The 23,749-nt window shown below is 39.8% G+C and overlaps 1 protein-coding gene across 4 annotated transcripts in view; it reads right to left on the reverse strand.

Annotated features, from left to right (window-relative positions):
* The window catches only part of EPHA6 (EPH receptor A6), a 543,420-nt gene that overhangs the window by 64,045 nt on the left and 455,626 nt on the right, over positions 1-23,749 (reverse strand). For all 4 annotated transcript variants that reach the window (XM_075434878.1, XM_075434861.1, XM_075434886.1 and 1 more), the window contains 2 exons: positions 11,845-11,906; positions 385-594 (listed from right to left, as the gene is read on the reverse strand). In XM_075434878.1, the coding sequence (XP_075290993.1) occupies positions 385-594; positions 11,845-11,906 (272 nt within the window). The remainder of the gene's footprint in view (positions 1-384; positions 595-11,844; positions 11,907-23,749) is intronic.

Here is a 23,749-nt window from a genome sequence, read left to right on the forward strand (position 1 = left end):
CCCCATATCTCTCTTTTAAACACATATTTCTGTAGATGCACACAAGGTAGCAGAAGGGGAAATGATGTGGGGAAAAAAAACAACCAGCAAAAACCAAACACACAACCCAAACAAGAATGGAAAAGGTCTCCCACTTCTATTTAAACATTTGCTTAGAACTGCACATTTACTTAAAACCAAACTTTTGCCAAAGTTTATATACATCCCTCAGCCAAAAATCAAACCAATTTCCCTTAAACATATTAGCAGTGCTATTAGGCCACATGGACTGAAAATGGAACAAAGCCAATTCAAACTACTATTCCTATGGCATAGACAAATCTGAAACTGGAATAAAAGAGGCACAAGGCAATCAACTGTTCAAATTAGATAAGACAAACTTACGCTTGTTGTGTAAGCAGCTTCAGGATCATCCTCTAACACTCGTGACAAACCAAAATCAGAGACTTTACACATGAGGTTACTGTTGACCAAGATATTACGGGCTGCCAGGTCACGGTGCACATAGCCCATGTCTGAGAGGTACTTCATGCCAGATGCAATCCCCCGCAGCATGCCAACCAGCTGGATGACTGTGAAGTGGCCATCATGCTTCTGCAAGTAAAGATGCAAGTTCAAAGAGCACAGCTATTTCTCATTAATTTCATACTAGTGATATTAACTACAGCTTATATATAAAATACATTTGTAACCCATCCAGCCACCCTGCCCACTGCAATCTTATTTTTTCTATTATTTAACGTGGTCAGCAGTGCAAGCTATCCCATCTCTCATTGTGCAGTTTATCTCTCTTTTCTTCCACATTTTCACACACTCCATAATCTTTCTGCTGACAGCATTTAATGTCTTTTATCCTCAGTTACTAAGAACACATTCCTCAAACACCATTTTTTAATACAAGAATGACAGAAAAATCCTCTCTTCATCTCTTACTCCATGGCCTCAGGAAACAAAAAAACGTCTTTTTATTGCCTCAGCCTTGATTGTCTGCATGAGGTACTGCTGTTACCTCACATTTTGCTTTTTTTTGGGGGTTTGATTGTTTAGAAAATAAAAAAACCTGGAAAAAGTTTAGGGTTATACCTCATGTCTGTTCTGCACCTAACACCGTACAATCTCTGAACACTAGATCAAAAAGGAGATTTGGGCTGGAATTCAGGGGTGATGTAGCTTTTCCAGAGTCTTCCTGGCTGACTAAGCATGTTAAGCTCAGACCCATGAATGCATTAAGCTGCTTAACTCCTGCTGAAATCTATTGGAGTTGAACATGTAAATAAGAGTTATGTTGTTAACCATGCTTGTCCCTCTGGTCAGTATTGGTAGGCCCCTGTATCTCATCTGCAATGTTAAAGTTAACACTTCTGTACCTCCTATGTCAGAAGACTCCCGAATTATGTGGCAATGGGGACCAAGTGAGTACCTGCACAGAAATCTGATTACGGGCTCTTTGCCTGGTTGAGGTCTGCCCTATCTACCATTTACAGCAGACTGCTTACAGCAGCAGTATTTTTGCGACCTCAGCTGACAAACATTTAGCTTCTCATGGATTATTCAGTGAGCCAGGCTTTTATGTTCACAGGAACAGTCAAACAAAAACAAACAACTCTTCCCTGTAAGCAAGTTAACATTCCATTTTCTCTTTCAACACCTTCAGCATCAAGCTACAAAGAAGTAGCAATTTTCTGATCAGCACTCAGGACATTTCTATTGCTTAGCTCATACATTTAACCAAGATGATTTTTGTAGAGGAGAAGTTTACACTAAGTTCAGTAAATTCATTAGATTCAGCAAAGCAACAGGCTGAACTGTAAGGACATGATTAACTTTATCCCTGATCAGCAAAGTATTTCAGCATTTCCATCATTTTTCGATGATTTGGGGCCTATATCTAACTAGTCAGGATATAAATATTTAAAGAAATTCAGAATTAGTATTCAGACATAATTAAGGTTACCAAAAAACCTACAAAAAAACAAACAAACCACAAAACTCCAGACATGGAGAGGCTTGCTGTTACTTGCTTCTCATGTTATTAATCTATCTTCTCAGGTGAAACAATACCAGACCAGGACCTGCCTCTAATACGTATTATACCTCTACTTGAATCAAGAAATTATACATTCTTAAATGCTAAGTCATTTAGTGTGCGTAACAGGCTGCTAAATTGAAAAAGTTGTTTGCCTATAAAGAAGTTGGAGGACCTAGTTCCTAAAGTTACTATCATTCAATTAAACTCTATTAGGTACAAACAGAAAGACAGATGAACTTGGCAAACAGAACAGACAATACAGATTCTGCGATTTGTAGAAATTGCAGAGCATCTTAAGACTTTTTCAATTCCTTTCATAAAATCAATTGGAAGAAAAGCCCAAGTGCAGCAGTATATGAAAACCTGCATTATGGGCAACATTCCTCAGATACTGACCAGTACTGTTATGTCAGGTTGTACCACAAGACAAAAACCAGAAAGAAAAAGGTAAAAGGAGAGGTGCATGGCTGCTACATGATTAGGTTTCCAAGTTGTAATTCTAAGCCAACATATCAACTCATCATACTTTCCAGCAACACTTGTATTTAAGGAGCTATGTATCCATCAGTGGCCAAATGCCACAGCCATCTCACAAACTTTTCCAAACAAAACACATTTAACGATACTTCTTTGAAACCAGCTATTTATGACTGATTCACAGCAACTCTTCCCTTTGAACGTTCTTACTGTTTCTCTTGCATCAGAGCAACTTTTCTCCTTGAATGTTCTCACAGTTTCTCTTGCATCAGTGCTCTGGAGCCTTTTTGTCTCTAAATTCCCCATGTACAAGTAGAAGCAGATCCCTCCAAGCAATCATGTCACACCTATAAGCAAACCCCTTCCTTTGTTGTCTCCATCAGTGCCACCTGGAAGCAGTTAGTTGTGCAGATGACACTCAGCTGAGGGTCAAGACCCATTTGTGATAACTAGATATTTTACAAAAGGCCATCCCCTGTTATGGGGCTATGATGTTTCCCACCACAGGCCCCTACTACAAGAATAAGGGGAACAGCTAACGGTAGAATTAGGATTTGAAACAAAGCACCTGTGAGTTACTTTAGAAAAACAACCAAGCAAGCCCCCTCTGCAATAAAGCACCAAACAAAACCAACCCACCAAACCTTTAGATTTTACCTCCTCCTTATCATCGTTAACAGCTCCATTCTTTCAACAAACCGCAGGGTCATCTGCAACACCTCCCCTAACCTTTTGTCCTCTTGGATCACAAACATTCTTTCCGTCCTTTTTTAATTTGTGCTCTTTCACATCTAGACCATGCTTGGCTGATTTTTCATAAAACATAACCTTTTTGTGCTCTTTCCAAATCTCAGTATTTGCCTTACCAGTATAGCAGAAATGCCTGAGTTAAAAACAATTTCCTGCTTTTGCCATTCTCTCCCTCCTTCTTTCAAATTTCTTTGGGCTTCTGCCTTGACACAATAAGATCAAGCTTCTTATCTCCACCTTTAAAGAAATTACAGACTTGCTACATACCAGTTACAATTTTATTGTGTCCTCCTTCTTGCTCTGTATATTTCTCTGAATCCTCTTCTGCATCTGTTCCCCTCTGTCCCTTCTCATGCTTAGTTTTATATCATTTCTTTGCCAGCCTTGCAGTTGGAAGAACTACATTTTTCCTGTCAGCAAAACAGTCTTCTCTCTCTCAGGTCTCTCTGTAATCACTTCTGTATCAGTTTCAATGCCAGTTGTGTTCCCTTACAATCTATAAATTGTTATCTTCCAACATATCAAAATATTTGTCTGATTTAAACTGATCAGTACAGAGACTATGGGCCATATTTAAGCCTTGGAAAATTCAGCTAAATTGATGAAATTATATCAGGTATGAATCTGGCCTCATATTTTTGGCATTTGTAAATCCCCACATACATCTGTGAGCTGAACTAGTCCTTTGGCAACTTTCCATTATCTTGTTTCATTCACTTATCATATAGGGACATAAAACACTCATCTGAATGATAGGGCAGTTGTTATCCAGGGCTTTATTCTGATTCCCATGGCTTAGATTTGAAATATGCTTTTGATAGGATTCCCACTGGGGTGTTAAGGGTGTTAATCAATACTGGCAGCAGTTCAGACCTCAGTGGGCTTGCCACATTATCCTATCATCCCATCAAATTTTAATCAGGCTTTAATGGCTTTGCTAAATAAACTTCTCTCAACAGCTGAGTATAGATGCAATATCTGAGTAGTTGCCACTGCATTAATGCAGCCCAGCAAATGCCCTGAAAAAATGTTTTTTCATTCAGCTACAGTTTGTTTTTGAAAACCTTATGTACGTGAAATCTCTTCCTGTTACAGAGCTTCCAATAGCACTGATGTATAAAGGGCCAGTGAAGAGGGTCAGTTACTGTAGGGGTGGAAGGATGATATCCTGAGTTTCTCTTACTGCTTTTCACCCTCCAGTTTCCAGCTCCAGTGTGCACTCATTCAGTACTTTCCTACAAGCCCATGGAATTTTTTCTTCTTTGAAGATTTTTTCCATTTTACTACTGAGTAACCTTTTGGAGGTGTGGCCGTCGAATTTTTATGTATTGTTTCTGGACTTTTGTCTATTCTAAAATCCACTTCTTTATTTGTCCTATAAATCAGAGCACTTTTCTTCCCTTATATTCTGAGAAGTGTACAGGATTTGCTACAGGTCTAAATATTTTACTGCAGATATAGATCTTATTTTAGGTGGAGAATAGCATTGAAAATGGTGTGTCTATGTCTAACTTTGATTGTATTCACCAGTGACAGTTCCTGCTGGTCACTATACGAAAGATGTAGGTTTTTGCTATGCATTTATTGTTACTATTCTACCATGCAAAGTAAATGGTAGAACTTTATCAGGATAAATCTTCCAAAATTTAAGTTGCAACCTAGTATTTCCTGGAAGTATAACTCATGCTTCATACTATCATGTGGATCACACTCAGGTTTATATTACTGGTACTGAATAAGGTCAACTGTCAATTTCTTATTTAATTAACGGATAACAGGGCTCCATACAGCTAGTAATACCTAAAAACCTGAAATTACTTTAGTTCATTTTAAATGCTGCTAAGTGATCCTACACAATAATCTAGGTGCCTCTTCAGCCATCAAAAATATGGGAAATCTTTTTATTATTAAAAACAATGTTGCAAGATGAAGCCCTTCCAAAGCTTATTTTAGGATGCAATAGCCACCCTCGAATCTGGACAGAACAGCAGCAGTAGCCTTGCAGCCTGTGACCCTGTTTTCCTTACTCAGCTACAGCAACAAGAAAGTGATGTCCTGGAATAACCAGGTGTCCCTGCCCACTTTGGTGCACTGGAATATAGCTGTCATAGAATCATAGAGCTGGAAGGGACTTTGAGAGGCGATCAAATCATCCCCTCATCCTGTGTCATTCCTGAAGTGCTTTTCTAGCCTGCACTTAAAGGCCATTAGGGCCAATATTTCTTACCTTACCCACTCTATACCATATCTTACATAAGATGCCTGCTTAAATGAAATGCCGCCCTTGAGCATGGCACTTTGACTGGCACAGATTTCAATTCCTCTTTGCAACTGCTTTTTATGACCATGAAGACTAAATATCCCTCTTGCCCTTTTCTTTGGGCTTAACACAGGTTCAGTCCACAGATCTCATTTGCTTGGCGACTATTCTTTTTGATTTTCTTGTGGGCTCTGCCCACCTATTCCATACAGTTCCTGAAGCAAAAAGACACAGTGCTCTGAGGCCTCGCCAGTGTGAAGGAGAGAGGAATAGTTACTTCACAGACCTTGCAGGGCATACTCCTGTTTCTAGATTCCATTGTGGTATTTGCCATTTTCACAGCAATGTGATGCCCCTGACCTACTGCAGCCTCTAGAGTAATTTCTTCCAGCAGACTTCTTTCTGAACAGTTATTCTCTGTCCTCTACTCTATAGCTCTATTCCAGCCTCTATGGAGTATCGTGCCCTTGTGCTTACTTATTTCTAATTAGTTTTAAAAAATAATTAGTTACTAAATTATTTCTTAAATTTGTTGTGATGTTTTTAAATTCTAGCTCTGTCCTGCTGTCTGCCTGTGTTCCTACTCGGCTTTGCATTGCCTGAAAATTTTGTAAGTTTAGTCGCAGTCTCAGGATCTGGGAGGTTAATGAAAATATGGGGAAACACAGACTGCAGAACAACCCTTCTTCATATATCTTTCCATCCAAAGTCTGTTCTCCCCATACAGTGTGTAGCCAGTACAGTGTGCACCAACAGAAATTTCATGAAGGCCATCTTTCTCTAGCTGCTCACAAGGATCTCATGTGAGAGAATTTCAAAGCCTTACTAAAGGTTTATGGTATCAACTGCTTCTTCCATACCCACAAAGCCTGTGCCCCGTTACAAATGGAAACCAGACTGTTCAACATAATTTGCTTTTCACAAATCCATGTTGGCTAATATTTATCTTGCTGTGATCTTTAAGGTGCTTATAAATACTTTTTTGATAATTTGTTCCAGAAATGCTATAGCAGTTGACATGAAGCTGACTGGGCAGTAACTTCTTGGCTTCTCTTTTCCCTTCTTTTTGAAGACATGGATGACATTGGCTCTATTCTGATCTCCTGGTTTCATACGTATTCTCCACAAATTTGCAAAGACAAAGAACACACTGAAAGTGTCCACATTACCTATCAAATTCTTTCTGGCTTCAAATATAAGACAGTTGGTAATAAATTTCTTGTTGCTCACTAGGAAGAATATCTACAGTAATTAAAAATACCCAGAATTTCTAAATGCTCAGCAGTATCAGAAATACTGTTTTCTACCTCCTTTTAACAGGGTAAAACATTGCTTGAGAAAAAATGTTGGCTCTGTAGCATCAGCGACAGCTTCTCAGTGTAATCTTAGATCACGTAAATACATACTGCTTACAATTTAACTATGAAGAGAACACATTCATTCAAACTCAGTTTCTAATTGCTCAGTTTGTTTCTTGGTTCAGAAAAAAATATTGGTGTCAGCAGTCTCCAGCGCAGATTTTTTTCTTTACAGAGTCATTTTTGAAAGCAAAAAACCACCTTTATCCTACCAGGAAAGGAACGTGCGTCCAATAAATAAAAGTGCACATGAATGCTGCATGTGAAAGCAAAAGGCGTATTAGTTATGAGCTCTAATGTTGTTGCCTCTCTGGATGCAGATAAATAATGATGGGAACCATTAAATTTAGGAAAGGCCATCTGGCCTCTGTTCCCCAAAGCTGACTCTGTCTAGTGAGGCCATGTTAGATGGATATACAACATGTACTTTACAACATTGTTTTGTAGAACTTTATACAAGTCTTCATTTTTCTCTTTTCTCTGCTTCCCTCAAACTGACTAAATGTAGGTGTCTGCCGCAGCATCTAAACTCTAGTCGAAAAAAGGGTGAGCCTTATAGCAAAACTGCTCTGAGAATAACTTCTTAACAATTACTGCATCAAAGAGCAATACATCATAATATTTTCTCCTTCTAGTAGCATTTTTTTTCCACACATTTTTACACTTCTCTTAGCCTCTGCTAGACAGGCCTCAAGGGATTAAAATTTTGTGATGAATTCCAGGGTTTCATTTGCTGTACAGTCTGCTGCGGTTAGTGCTCTAAGGCAGTTAAGCATATTTTTTATAGAATCCTTAGAAAAAATTTTCTTTGGAAGAACAAAATGTATTTCAGAGCATTTTTACCTACTATGCATGCCTGTAAAGAAATACAACTTTTTTTTACAAGCATTTTAATTTTCTGAAGTGAAAGGAAATATCAGTCACCAGTTTTTAAAGGCAGGAAGAGGAGCATTACTATGGCAAATAGTAACAATGTAGAAAGTAAGATGACCCTGTGATTACCCTAGCTAAATGAATCCCTTCCTCCTACAGCTCAGAGACTCATAAAACTGGGCAAGACTGGAGCATCTTTCAAGCCTAAACCTCTATCTCTTCAGGGTACAGTTAAGGGAAAATGCTGCAAACCCTGAGGAGCTTTCTTTCCCACATTGATCCCTGCAGAGTGCACATTCCAGTTCTAATAAAGAAGGGTGAGCAAATACAATGCAGTGGATACAGCTGATAGGTTATCTTAGTATCAAACCTGCTACAGAACCATCTCTCTTGGTTGTCTGTCTTGTCATACCTTCTACAGTCTGTATCTACAAGCCTCAGCAAACATATCTGTCTGCAACTATCCTGTCTAATTACTAAGTACATCTTTCTATCAATACAGAAAGCTGCCCTTTCCACTCTTTGTTGTGTTTATTATTTTCCTCATATGCTTTCAGAGTAAGTGATTGCTAAGATCTCCACGGCGCAGGCAGGTGACTGAAACGTAAAGACAATGTGTCCCATCCAAAGTCCGTGTGGGAAGTTGCTAACAGGAAATTGTACCTGGATCTTCTCAGTTCCCAGGCTGAAGTATTAGCCACTTTCTTTCCAAGCACAGATTATTTCTGTCTGGCAGCTGTTGGACTAATACTGCAAGAGGAGCCTCTAGACCCTGGGGAAATACTAAACTGGAAGCTCACATCCTTCTTCAGAGAAATCTCTCCAAGTGTTGCCAGAAATGAAGTCACAAGTACCTTATCTCTGGTCAAATGACCATTTCATTGACAGCAAATTTCAGGTACACTGTAGTGGGATGACTAACTTGCATGTCTCAATCTTATATGAGAAAACATACAACTGAGTTTCATCTTATGGAAATGAGTTTTACATAATTGCCAAAGTAATGCAGGATTTTTGAGGAAAATTTAGTGTCAAGTGTCTCCAGCAATTTAGGATGTCTGATGGTGCACAATCGCTGTAATTAATCACCATCATCTTACAGAATCAGTTCTAATTTGCTGATGCCTTTCCACTAAGAATATATCTGAAGTATCTTTGTATTGCAAATGCATGCCATATTTTTACCCAAAAGCTCAAAGTTAGCAGCCAGTACATAGGATATTTTGTAGGGTGAGGAAGACATAGTCTAGCTGAGCTTGCTATTCAATTCATACAAATAGCAGAAAGTAAGGCACTAGTTTTGGAACTTGGTCACGACTGCAACCAAAGTACAGCACTAAATAAGATGAAGGACGAGGGTAAGCTGCTGGCCTGGGATTCAGGGGAACCGATTTAATTTATACTCTCTGCCGTGCACTTTGTTTACAATACTGTGCAGATCACTTAACATCTCGGTGCTTTATTTCCCTATCTGTAAAGCAGGGAAGTAAAGGCTATTCAGGCTTTAGGGTTTAGGGATTAAGGGTGGTTTCACTTGGAGCTTCTGATTCGTGGCACAACTTGTACTGGCATGAAAGCTAATATCCCACCAAGGCTGTGAGGAGGATGATGGCAAATGTCTTCCATGAGGAGTCTTTCTTCTGGAATACCCTCCCATGGTTCATCACAGAGTCTCACTTTGAAATTGTAAGACTGACCCATTTTTGCAGGCTTTTGGAGAATGACAGGTTGTAGGGATGTGCTGGTTAATTTTTGCAGGTTGCGGTGTGAGCGGGGAAATATTTCTTATCGTGAGAAATGGATTTTTCCCCCCTCTCTGTAAAAATACTTTGCGCTGTAACAAGTGACTCATTAAATAATGAGAAAAATAGACTATCTTATAAGTCCTTCCAAATCTCACCACAAAAGAATTGTTATATTCACTGAACACCTTTCATTAGGATTGCTGAAGATAAACCATCTCTGCTTCTTTGTATCTTCACAAAAGCCTTTAAAAGTGTAGAGTCATATCTGCAGGAAACAACTATTATTAATGAAGCAGCTGGATTTCTTTTTAAATAGGTTACTTTGCAGCCATTTGCTCTGCTAATTATTACCAGAAATGCTGATGATATATCTACAGTGCTTTGGGATGCTGAATATTATCTGAAGTCCTTTTAAAAAACATTTTAGGAGAATAAACCATATCTGAAGTGTGAATTGAAACTGTAAAATAATATACATGGAAACCAGCTGTAGAAATGATTAGCTCACATTTCCCCCCAGCAGCTTTGCCTAAAATATATCTGATGCAATGTGAGAAGTATTGTCTCACAGTAACATCATAATTTTGCTGATGTCAGTTTCTATTAAAGTATCCTAATAAGTAGAAACTATTCTGATAAATAAATGTATATGAAAAATAATTGGAATGTAGATATCATACTAGAGCAATTCAGAGAAAGGTAATTCTCTCTCATGAATTATTTCAGCATTTGGTTTTATCCTCTTCTATGAAATTCTGCACACACACGTGCACATGCACACACAGAGCAGAGTTTCAGGCCCAGGCAAGTCCTCCTGGGGCACTGCTGAAAAATTACAGACCAGGGAAGCCCCAGGTACTCAAATCAGCAGCAGTCTGTCTGCTGCAGATGGATAGAGAGATGAACCAGAAAGGCAAGGGTGTTGATTTTTAAAACCTACCCAGTTTCTAGTAAGAACTTGATGATGTCAGACTCTACAGAAGAATAACTTGGTTTTGAGAGGTCGGCAAACTCTCACCAGAAACTGTGGTGCTGGTGTGTTTCTGACAACATAGCAGATACCTGTCATGTGTCTTGACAAAGCAAAATTAAAAATTTTTTGTGAGAGTTGGTGAAGAAGACAAGAACTGCTAGAGAAAAAATACTATGGAATAATCAAAAGCAAAAGGAATGGAGAAACAACAGAGAAACAATGTTTAGAAATATCTAAGATAATGGCTCTGATGTACTTTCTGGGTAGTATCCTCCATTCCAGATGCTCTTGTGGCTACCTCTTTTCTCAGCTTGCTGTCAAACACGTATTCTCTGTATGGCTTTCTCTCCCTCTCCCTGATTTAAGTCTTCCTTCTAAAGTGTTGGCTGTTTTTTCCCTCCCACTTATTCTTTTCTCCTGGCAGTTCCTTCTTCCTGCTACCAAAGCATCCTTGGGTCACCATCATCTAGATTTTCGTGTAAACATGTTCACAGCTCCTCATTGAATACCTCTACTTTGCACTTGGGATACCGTTTCAAACCAGTTCACAAACCCATAGTCCCCCTACACCGCACCCCGACCTTGGCTACAAGCCCAGCTTTACCATTCTGCAAGATGGCAACAGCAAGGCAGCAGGCTACAAAGGGCTGATGTTTACTTTTTAAGACAATTTTGAAATACTTGACAATCAAATTATTCACAGAGGGTCTTATGTCAGTGGGCCTCCAGATCATTTCCAGGGGTTCTGTTAATAAAGAGACCATTTTAGCATAAGTTTAACTTAGGGGAGCGTCATCCTTTCCTTCTACTTTTCTAAGAAAAATCAAATACAATTGTGCCAACATATTATTCATGTTTTATGTCGCTCTTCTTTAATGCTTATTAGTGACCTTTGGGGGTTAATTAATGACAGGACTTTTCACCCTTGAACTGTCTTCTAATTCAATTTGTTAAATGCAAGTAACCATAACTAATTATAAATCAATTACTGAGTCTATTCTACACTTCACGAACCAAAAAAATCATAACAAAGTATTTTTGAAGGTGATTGAGAAGAATTAACGGCTTCCATAAGGCTAGGCATTGGTTTTTCAATTTATCTTTTGCTTCACAAAAACACTATTTTAAATACATTTTGCTAAATATGGGAATGACTTTTGTAAAAGAAATCAATTCTATTCTTAAGTTTAAATCTTCTTTTTTTCCAGCCATGCTCTAACGTATCACTGTACCTCAGAATGTACCCTGGGGAAAATACTTCTATTCTTCACTAAAAATCCATGAATAACATTATGTAGAAATTAATTTATGATAAATGGTTTAAAATCTTAACCTAGAATGGCGTCTTATTCAAATGTCATCAGAAAATGGCACCTCACCCGCAGAAAGGAGTCGAGGGATCCATTCTCCATGTATTCAACTACAATCATTACTGGTCTGCCTGCAAAACAGCAAAGAAACACGTTAGGATTATAGACATATTATGGGGCTTTTATAATTCCAGCTGTTATGCACAGATTATTCACAGTAGTTCAATATGTTACATATTTTCAAAACCTTCATTTATATTACAAACACAATTCCCTGTGTTACTCTCTAAGAAATATTTTCTATCTTTTTTTTTTTTGGTACTCAATTAGCTGAATGTGCGTCGTTCGCTCTGGTGTATTCTCCCCTTAAAAAGGATCAGAGAAGAGCCTGCTATTTCCAAATAACAACACTTGCTGTGTAACATTTTGGAATATATTTGAGTTAAGGTAAAAAACCCCATATTCATAAGCCATGTCCAAGAAATTACAAACTCAGTGCCATAATTTTCCTCTCAAAGAAAAATATTTCAATGATTTAGGGGCAAACAGATAGACAGATAGAAGGGGATGTCACAAAAAAGCTCTCCTAGATTGGTTGTGTGTATTGTGTGTGTGTAATCCAGAAAAACTCTGAATTCATATGCTCGTACATACATAATATATATACAATGTTATTCAAATTGAAGTTTTGCTCAACTAGCACAGCTTTCCTGGATGGTTCCAGGGTGGGATCATATCCAAATTGAAGCAGAATAACACATTAGATTTATTTCTTAAAAGAATATCCAAGTCTGAAGATAAACTTTTAAACTGGGTACTTTACTAAATACCATTTCACTGTTGATATCCAGTAATAAACTACCTCTGTAGAACTGCTTGGCAGGAGAGGCCCAATTAACATGCTAATCAGGCTATGCAGCAAGAAGTTTTTTAGATTTGTTAATATCACAATGGAGCCATTCTAATATACGCAAAATTAATGTAATGAATAAGTATGTTAGTAAGATTGGGACGGAGGTAAATGGCAAGCATTTCTTACCCCGAAAATGCCAATCTCTCTTGGGGCTTGTGGGAAACCGGGAGTATGCCAAGTGGTGACACCACTTTCTCAATACAACACTAGCTGTTCCAATATTTTTCAAATACAAAGGGAGGCTCTTTCATGACTTTTTCTTTCTCTGCCTCTCAAATAATGTTTGTGTTTTATTGGGATGAGGGGATGAGAAACAGGCAGAGTGTTCAGGGTGATCAAGCGCAGAAGGGCATTATGGTCGTTCCAGCACAATTGTCCATTTCTGTACATGCTAAACTTTCTGTTCAGTTTGGTTAATAGTGGAAATATTTATTAAACTGTCCACAATATACAATAAGCCACAGCCAGGTATCTCTCCTGAGCTGTTTCAGCTAACCTTGAATTTAAAAAAGTGAATGAGCTGTTCATCCCAGCATGTCGACCTGGAGTTCCAGGTACCCCGGTGATGCTCACTCACATAGCTTAGTCTAGTCTTTCTGGGGTTCTTCACAATATTCTCTCACTTCTCCTAATAAAATTTGGGGTTCTTTCTGTATTCACCCTCATGTTTAGGTCCTCAGTGAATAAAACTGCCTTTCATAATGTTGGCACAGTAGTACCTTTTCTCCTGTGTGAAAATTCTCAGATGCCTTAATAGTGTTTTTGGATAGCCTTTCTGAACTGTGAAGAATTACCAGCTTCTTTTTTTTTAATTGAATGTTTGGTCTCAGCTGCAGATGTGCATCTGCCACCAAATCAATTTATATTCATTTGCATCCATTGGTTATACCCTGGTTTTGCATTATAAGCTTACACGATACATCACTTTTAAGCTCTTAGAGATCACAGCATTTTAAAAATTAATATTTTCTTTACTTCAGCTTAATAATGAAGACTAGTTGTATAGCCTAGTATCTTTAGTTTCAAGCACATGAATGACCTAGATTCCCTTACCTTTACCGTTTGCTTATTGTCAAGTGGCTGACAGCTCCATGGGAAAGGAAAATTCTATAATCTAGAGAAGTAAACAAATGGCAGCCGAATGCTAGAGCATTTTACTATACGCAGAACTTGCTCAAGAAAGTAGTAATTTTTAAAATGTTGCAGACAGCAGCATCTTGCAATAAATAGGGATGTAAAGCTGGCTTTCAGACGGTATATCTGGTTAGGCATAAGCTACCCAGAAATTTATCTTTTTTGCTAAATCAACAAGTAAAACACCTTTATGGAAGATTTGCATTTGAAGGGAATGACAAATGGAGCTAGGGAGCTTCAAAACAGTGCCCCTAGTTTCCTGTTAGTAATCCCTTGGTGCCCTACACTTTCCGGAAGCTACTTTGTAAGGTTCTTCAGAGGTTCATAGGCTCTCGTTAAAATTTTTATGCTCCTTAGATTCATATCCTTCAACACAAATTATTTTCACACTTATTTTGTAAAAGCAACTTTTAATTCTTCTATGTTGTCTCACAAAATATTCCCCCTGCCAAAAAAAACCCCAACAAAGTGTACTTCATTTTGCTCAGACCAACATTATGAGCTTCTAGGCTAAAGTAAATATGAAATGTATCTATATGCATTTATCTGCAGATTTAAAAAAGAGATTTCAGTATTTTTCACTAGCTAAATTTTATGCATTTTTAAACTGCTCGATGTGTTCCTTTAACCACTTGAAATGATATGCCCTAACACAAGACCAGCTGTTCCACATGACAGCACAGGAATAGCATGATCTGTTAAATACACCACAATAAGTAGCATTTGTCTTCAAATAAACATATATTGGACGATCAGTGTATCATTAAGTATTCAGGAATTTTTGGTGAACAATAAATCTAGTCACTTAGGCTGATAACTTCCCACAGACTCAGACTGTATCACTCGCCATCCTACCTAAATCTCAAGTGAACTTGATGCAAGATTGTGTCAAGACACCACAAAAACGAACCCAGCTCCATCACTTTATTACCTTAAGCAAAAGTCTTAAATCTGGATCCTAACACTAACTTCTTAAATAATCTTCTTTTAGTGTGCCAGCACTTGAAAAAGCCATCCTATTTCAGCTGCAAGTTTACTGTATCACTGAAGATATTTATGTATTCCAAGCTGGACTGTGACAGGCAATACAGTGAGACTTTTAGTCAGCACAGGATTTGTCTTTGTCGTACATGCAGATCAAAAATGTCTCAGCTATTGTTTCAGTTGCTTGCAGATACAGTAAAAAACTCTGCTACACAGCAGATTCCAGTGGGTACATTTATCATCAGAGCAGTAACACAGAGGTTCTATTTCCAGCAAACAATTATTTTCCAATAATTTTATAGGTTTGAAAATGTCACACAAGGATCTCTAAACGTTTTACAAATGTAAGTACATCAAGTGTCAGGAAACATAAGGTAGGACTTATCTTGATTTCAAAGGTGTGGTAGGAAAAACGGGTTCTGAAAATCAATTGGCCCTCTCCATCTAGTCAGCACAGCATACCCAACCAGCCTGTGTTTTGTTACCAATACACCATGTTGTATTTTCTTCCCTGGATCAGTACCCTGTAGAGGCACTCGAGTGATTCCATTGTGCGTTCACATTGCATGAACAGACTCTCCAGTTCACAAATGGTGGAAGGAATGGGACTAGCAGTTGGCTCCGGAGAAGCTGGCTGAGACGTGAGGATGAGCAGCTGACTCTGGCACATCCAAGGTTAGACTTCAACATTGGGCGTCTCAGTCCAGAGACCGAGTCACCAGTCCCAAGGGCAGGCAGTGGGACAGACTGGACTGCAATCCGGGATGGCCGGTCTCCAGGGGGTCAGAGGGTGGCAGCCAACCCACGGCTTGTGTAGAATGGAAGTTTTTTGTAAGACAAAAGGTTATGGATGACATTAGTTGATGTTAGTTTCATTTTAGCTGCAAAGAGCAGACATTATCCTTTATACTGCAGTACAATTTGAGTCCAGAAAAAATTAAGGTCTATGCTGAACCCTGTACAAACACAGGATACTGCTTTTGCATTAAAGAGGACTACAAAACTGACTTTTCGAAAAATAACACTGGGAGATTTCTAAACTAGCATAATGTTTGCCTGTCGACAAAAAAAAAGAAAACAGACTATTACTTAAATTATGAAAATCCATGTTGCTCTCATGGTACTAAGAAAAATGAATTCTTCATCCTCCAAATAAGGACAGGTATTAATGAAGGAGGGGGAGGCAGAGAAGTCTCTGAGGGTGAAGCAATCTTTGATTATTTAATCATGGGGTAGGCTGATGCAATTCTGGAAGGCAGTGAAATATTTTCCTGTATTTATGATTGCTTACATGTATGAAACCTTGACATTTTTAGTCAAAGACACAAGTTCAAGGATAAATAGCAGTGGGAGGTGATACAGACGGGAGTTGGGAAAGCACTCGGGGCTCAGCAGGATGGCACAGGCTGCAGCACCGAGACAGCCGTGCCAGCGCTGCGTGAGCCTGTGACACGTAGCCCCATGGAAGTCTGCACAGGCAGGAGAGCACGCAGCAGAAGGCGCTCCTGTGACCGACAATGAATACTCTCTGCAGCACGGGTGCACCAAACCAGATAGCTGGACACCAGTCTAGTTTAAAGACTTGACCAATTCATCTGAGTGTTTTCACACAGATACATGCATAGGCAGTGGAGAAGTATCTGAAGAAGAACCGGGTTAATTTTATAGTCAAGATCCACAGAAGAGAAGATATGGAAAAAAAAAAAACCACTGAAAAAGGTGTCATCGTGGGCTGAGGACTTGAATAAGAGACAGAGGTCAAGATCATCTAGGAGCTAAAAATTGCAGACACTGCTGGAAGAGAGCACAAAACTTCATGTTCGAATTTGGGGAGGACAAAATAGAAAAAGGTTGAAGATGGATTCAAAGATCAAATCAGTCAAACAAATCATTCTTGCAGCAGTTTTAAATACCTAGCAGTACTTAAGTAGAGAGTATCATGAGAAAACAGACTTTTAAAGTAGAGGAATTATATAAAGTGTTCTGAGGCAATAGGTTTTAACCTCAGATATGGATTTTACGCACTATGTATATCACATTCAGCATTTGCAGCACATTCGTGTAACAAACTTGCCATTTTACTATACACTTACAATAACTATATGAAATTATAATCTTATTTATACATGGCATATACTGATACCATAGCTACATTCATTGTTTTCATTGTTTCTGTGAAACTCTAAATATTCCTGCCCCAGACATGTGTGTAGGATACTGGCTAAAGCAGCTTCCCCTCCTTGCACATGGAGTAACTCTGGCTCTGGTAGTTCCATTTCAGACTCCCACTATCTCAGAAAGCCAGACTGAACACACAAGAGCAGTATTGTTGCTTGGCCTGATGCAGGAAAAGGACATGAATTTCATTACTTAGATGAATCTGTAGAAGGTGCAGGGGTTATTCACTGTTTTGATGCAAATACTACCTTGTGACAAAAGGCTGACTGGTTTTGACAAGGTGGGTTATCTTCTCTAAGAAAGTTCTTTACTGGAATTGTCCCACCGAGCTGTACTGCAATACCATTCAAATAAAGCCAGCATAAATGACAAACATCCTGTATTGATGTCATGCCACCTCAGAATATGCTACAATTGTGTACTTTCTATTGATCCATCTGCTTGACCTTTTTTTTTAATGAGCAGAAATGCAGAAAAGACAAAGCCATACACTGCAGAATAATTGGTAAAACACCAATTACATTAAAACCCACATAATATATATTTTTAGTTCTCTTCCTCTTTTTTTTTGCACAACACAAGACTTTGATAGTGTGTAATTTAATTGAGTGGTAGACTGATGAATAAGTAGGAGAATTTGAAGTGTCAAATCAATGACATAATAATCAGTTTGTTGTCTCCTGTTGTCATTTTAAATAATGCAGCAAAGCCCACTTTAATGAATTTTTCATGCAAGATTAATCCTCCAAAAAGAATACAGTTAGTACTTGTTCATTTCTACAGCCTTTACTTATAATGAAATCTTTAATACCCACCGTGGGAATAGATCTGCTAACATAAACACAGGATACTTATTCCTCTACTTCAAACAGCAAAGGTTGGAATCTGTTCTCTAGTTCATGTAAGAAAATATTGCTCCATCACCTCTGCAGGTCAGAATTCACGTGTCTCAGAAAATCACCTCCTTATCAGGCATTTTTTCACTCCAAAGCCATGTTCTGCTTTTGGTTCCCCATTAGCTTACCTCCTGCTAAAGCTAAAGAGAGAAGACTCACAGAGCAAAACACACAGGCACTCCCTTAGGTAGCGCTGGGCCTTGCAGCACTCCAAGGGTACGCAAAGCACTCACGGCAACACTCTGTGTCCCTCCCTGAAATGCCCAGGGCTCAGGAGGCATTCCAAGATCTCACAGCAGTTCCGTTCATTGCATATCGCTTCAAGTAGGAGAACCACTTGCCAGAGCACTGCAGCTTCTTCACTCCTGCTACTAATCATGATGCATTTGTATGCATCAAAGGAGAACTAATTTCAGCGAATAAAAAAAATCGTGTTTTTCCACAACTCAAAACCAATGGAGGAAAAAAGAAAGAAAGAAAACTAATCATTATGCAAAAAGCAATTGAAAAACATTCTGCCGGGTTTTGCATTGTTAGCCCACATCAATACACAAGACGCCAGTAAGAAATTTGCTGCTAGCCATCCCACTTGCATTACTGACTTCTGTTACAGAAGGTCCCTGACTAAAACCTGTGCTCCAAGCAGCCCTCAAAAAATGAGAGTTGCAGCTCGAACGTCCTTGAGACTTCAGAAGCCAGAGTTTGCAGCCAGGACATCATTAACATATATACATCCCGCTGTTACAGGAAACCACATAGATATAGTCTGCTTATCTTGCTGTTAGTGCTCCTTCTGTTTTCCTGTGTCTACATACCACTTTTCATTAGCTAAGTTAGTTTAGTCAAGGGAAGACACCTTTGCCAAATCAATTCATAAAAATACATAATATGTGAATGAACCTAAGTTACTGTCTATTTTTTAGTAAACCATGGCCATATAGCTGTCACTGCTAGCTGAAGAAGATTTACTGTTTCAACATTATCTGGAAATGTTCTCTGAGCTGTTTTTCTATAGTTTTACATTAAATACTTTTTCACTCACTACCCTGTAACCCACTGCCAAGAATTTATGCCTGTTGGTATGTTTTGGAAGCCAGGAAAAGTCTGTATATATACTTCTAAAATATGTCCTCAAACCCTCTGGGCCTCCCCTCTGTCAGCAACAAGCACTGCGAGCAGTTCTCCTGGTTTCTCACACGACGACGGGAAAATGTGCTTTGGATGACAGAAGTTCTAGCAGTATCTGGCACACTGCTTCTGCAACCCCTAATTCACATCAGTCCTTCTGTGTGCCTACAAAAGGTTTTGGGAAAGAAAAGTGGAACTGTAAAGAGAAGGTTTTGAGGAAAGAAAAGTGGAACGGTAAAGAGAAAGCAGTTGCGTTATTTCTGTGATTGGTTTTCTTATTCTCGTCTTTCTGTGAGGGAAGCAAATGGAGTGAGGCAGAGGGTAAAACCAGAAGAAATAGCTGTTTGTCACTAGTTGAAGGTTGGGTAGGTGAGGGAGAAATAGTGGCTAAATACCACAGAAATACAACAACTGGCTCCAATTTTGTTTTTTTTTCTGCATTTATACTTTCCAGCCATGTATCTTTGAAAAAATAACCCTCTTCAAGTTTCCATTTCTTGTGTTGGTTATCTGTATTATCTCTTTCTATATATTTATTAGCATTACAAATGCAATATGGATGAAGAAAGTTTCATTTTATTCCTGCTGCTTATGTTTACACGAATATTATAAGCAGAAATAAAAAAGAAAGACCCTCATTGTTAGGGCAAGATGACTTACTAGAATTCAGAAGTAGAGACATAGAGGGGAACAAGAGCTCGTGTGTTTGTAGACCAGTTTTGAAAGCTGCCTCATGAACTATTCTAAGTACATCTACTGCATCTCATTTGAGAGCCTTACACTGTTTTTCAAATACTAACCTGTAAAAAGATAAACCCATGCTATGTAATGTGGAAAGAGAAGATGCAGTAAAGTGACTTTGCCAAGGTACCACAAAACCCAAGCCCTCAACCTGCAAGAAAAAGCTGTGGGAACACTTGCATCTGCAATAAGCATGCACAAACAAGGCTTCGCATTGTCTTTATGTTCCTCTGATCCTCAGTGGGCGGTGTGCCAGCCTGGGCCCTTGGGATCACAGAATCACAGAATGGTAGGGGTTGGAAGGGACCTCTGTGGGTCATCGAGTCCAACCCTCCTGCTGAAGCAGGGTCACCTACAGCAGGCTGCACAGGACCATGTCCAGGCGGGTCTTGAATATCTCTGGAGAAGGAGACTCCACAACCTCCCTGGGCGGCCTGTTCCAGTGCTCCGTCGCCCTCGGAGGGAAGAAGTTCTTCATGTTCAGATGGAACTTCCTGTGCTTCAGTTTGTGCCCATTGCCCCTTGTCCTGTCACTGGGCACCACAGGAAAGAGTTTGGCCCCATCCTCCTGACACTCGCCCTTCAGATATTTGTAAGCATATATTAGGTCCCCTCGCAGCCTTCTCTTCTTCAGGCTGAACAAGCCCAGCTCCCTCAGCCTCTCCTCGTAGGAGAGATGCTCCAGTCCCCTCATCATCCTTGTAGCCCTGCGCTGGACTCTCTCCAGTAGCTCTTCATCTTTCTTGAACTGGGGAGCCCAGAACTGGACAGAGTACTCCAGATGAGGCCTCACTAGAGCAGTGTAGAGGGGAAGGAGAACCTTCCTCGACCTGCTGGCCACACTCCTCCTAATGCACCCCAGGATCCCATTGGCTTTCTTGGCAGCCAGGGCACACTGCTGGCTCATGGTTAACCTGTCGTCCACCAGGACGCCCAGGTCCCTCTCCGCAGAGCTGCTCTCCAGCAGGTCCGCCCCAAGCCTGTACTGATGCATGGGGTTGTTCGTCCCCAGGTGCAGGACCCTGCACTTGCCCTTGTTGAACCTCATCAGGTTCCTCTCTGCCCAGCTTTCCAGCCTGTCCAGGTCACACTGAATGGCAGCACAGCCTGCTGGTGTATCTACCACACCTCCCAGTTTGGTGTCATCAGCAAACTTGCTGAGGGTACATTCTAACTCTTCATCCAGGTCATTAATGAAGAGGTTAAACAAGGCTGGGCCCAGTACTGACCCCTGGGGGACACCACTAGTTACTGGCCTCCAACTAGACTCAGCGCCGCTGATGACAACCCTCTGAGTTCTGCCATTCAGCCAGTTCTCTATCCACTTCACCGACCACTCATCCAGCCCACACTTCCTCAGCTTCCCTAGGAGGACGTTACGGGAGATGGTGTCGAAAGCCTTGCTGAAGTCTAGGTAGACAACATCCATGGCTCTCCCTTCGTCTACCCAGCCAGTCATGTCATCGTAGAAAGCTATCAGATTGGTCAGGCATGATTTCCCCTTAGTGAATCCATGCTGACTACTCCTGATAACCATCCATTTCCTCCACTTGTTTGATGATGACCTCCAGGATAAGCTGCTCCATCACCTTTCCCGGGATGGAGGTGAGGCTGACCGGCCTGTAGTTTCCAGGGTCCTCCTTCTTGCCCTTTTTGAAGACTGGAGTGACATTGGCCTTTCTCCAGTCCTCGGGCACCTCTCCTTTCCTCCAGGACCTCTCAAAGATGATGGAGAGTGGCTCAGCAATGACATCCGCCAGCTCCCTCAGCACTCGTGGGTGCATTCCATCGGGGCCCATAGATTTGTGGGCGTCCAGATCGCTTAAGCGATCCCTCATGCAGTCCTCCTCGACCAAGGGAACGTCATCCTCTCTGTAGGCTTCCTCTCTTACCTCTGAGGCCTGGGATTCCTGAGGGCCTGCCTTGGCACTGAAGACTGAAGCAAAGAAGGCATTCAGTAGCTCTGCCTTCTCCGCATCCTCCGTCACCAGGACACCCGCCTCATTCAGCAGCGGCCCCACATTGTCCCTAGCCTTCCTTTTGCTGCTGATGTAGTTGAAGAAGCCCTTCTTGTTGTTTTTGAAATCCCTTGCCAGCTTCAATTCCAGGTGGCCTTTGGCCTTCCTTGTCGCATCCCTAAACATCAGGGATAAACTGATGTAACTTAAAAAATAACCTGAACTATGGCTGTTGCCCAACAACTTCCACGGATCATTACAACAGGTGATGTTTGCATCAAAATGTTGGTCATGTACTCTGGAAGCATTCTGTCATCTCCGTGCCTTAGAAGGATCACCTCATACTGACTTCAAAGAGGTTTTAAGACATAACAAGTCAGAACAACGAACAGAGCTCAAGGACTGCATTTCTGACCCTCCTATCTCAAATACTAGGTTATATCATCCTATTCAAGACCAAGAAATCCCAGCATTAAAGGCCGTCTTTATCAGTGTATAAGTAGGAGGGAGAATATAGTTTCTTTGCAAGAATAGGTAATTTCTTAATGACCAGCCACAAAAAATTTGGCTGCTGATTTTTAACTTAATTGTTTTTTGGGGGGAGAGGGAGGGAACTAAGTTTTTAATAGAACTGATTCTCGCATAAGATTTATATTGCTTGAAATTTGACTTAGAACCCTAAATATTCCAGCACTTTCAGTTCAGCACTGAAGCAAAGAACAATAAAAAATATCCATAATAAATAACAGATTTTGTTCAGATACAGTTTGAGATACTTTTGCCCAGTTAGATTAACCAAAACAATTCACCTCACTTTTTTTATAACTGAATTTCAGCTTATTTCGCTTAATCTAATGACATTTAACCCTTAAGTTACTCTTAATATTTTCGATGTTCATACCACTCTGCACCCTTTTGTGGGAAGAGCAAGGGATGTTCTTTGGTTCAAAATTAGCCCAGAGTCTGACTGCATCAAGGATCACTTGCCCTATCAATCTTAGAGCATGTAAAAGAATTTAAACAAAATTAAGTCTATGTATCAGGAGCTTCTGCACTTCATCAATATTCCCTAAGCCATGATACACAACAGGTACTTACGGGACATAAGAAACAAAGCTTACTTAATCTCTATTGTGAATTTACCCATTACCATAGATGCGTTATCTTTAGAAGCTGTAAGCTACAACAGAAATCTAAAAATCAGCTAAATAAAAAAACAGCATATACAAGGTTGCAGTAAAACATGTTTTTGTGCTTTCATAAGTATAATGACATGGCTAAGGTATTATTTTAATCCTATTCTGAAATGTCAGGGCATTTTTTGATTATTCATTATTATGCCTGATTGTGGTCTTTATAAGATTCTGACACGTCTGGCACTTTAGCATATATTTTATGTATTTTTTGCATTTACTATTTGAGCACGCATATTTTGGTCCTATTTCCCTTTGGTCTACATAAACTTTAAACTTCTGAGCTATACAAAACTGATGAGCCACCATCTCCTCCTTCATTGTTTATGAGTATCTTTCTCCTTTCTGCACGTGAGAAAGACATCACTTCTCATGTCAAGGAGCAGTGGAGGCCACATATCAATACTCTTGAAGTTTCTGAAATCCACAAAGGAAGCTTTGGTTGTAATATGTGAGAGCTGCTAAATCCAAAATTAAGAAAACAAAACATCATGAGACTTCGCTCCAACAAATAAATGATGTACTGGACCTAACATTCTGACATTTTTGTGATCTCATGGGCTTTTTCCTATTTCTCTTTAAGGTTTTGTACCTTCAGGACATGAAAGCACACATTCTCCAGCTTCTCCTGTCAACTCTGATTTTGATTGTGAGCAAAACCCAAGAGTTACAATGAAGATGGGTCAATCAGCAAACTTTAAATACAGAGGTTTTTAGACAAGCGTATACATCTTGAAGAAATAAGAAAACTATGGAAACTCATTGACACATGAAGAAGAAAAACAAAAGCATTCATCTCCTACAGCTGTGGAGGCACCTCCACAGCAAGCAATATCTAGATGTTTTCTG

The sequence above is a fragment of the Opisthocomus hoazin genome, chromosome 1, assembly GCF_030867145.1.
Source record: "Opisthocomus hoazin isolate bOpiHoa1 chromosome 1, bOpiHoa1.hap1, whole genome shotgun sequence".
Classification (NCBI taxonomy): domain Eukaryota; kingdom Metazoa; phylum Chordata; class Aves; order Opisthocomiformes; family Opisthocomidae; genus Opisthocomus; species Opisthocomus hoazin.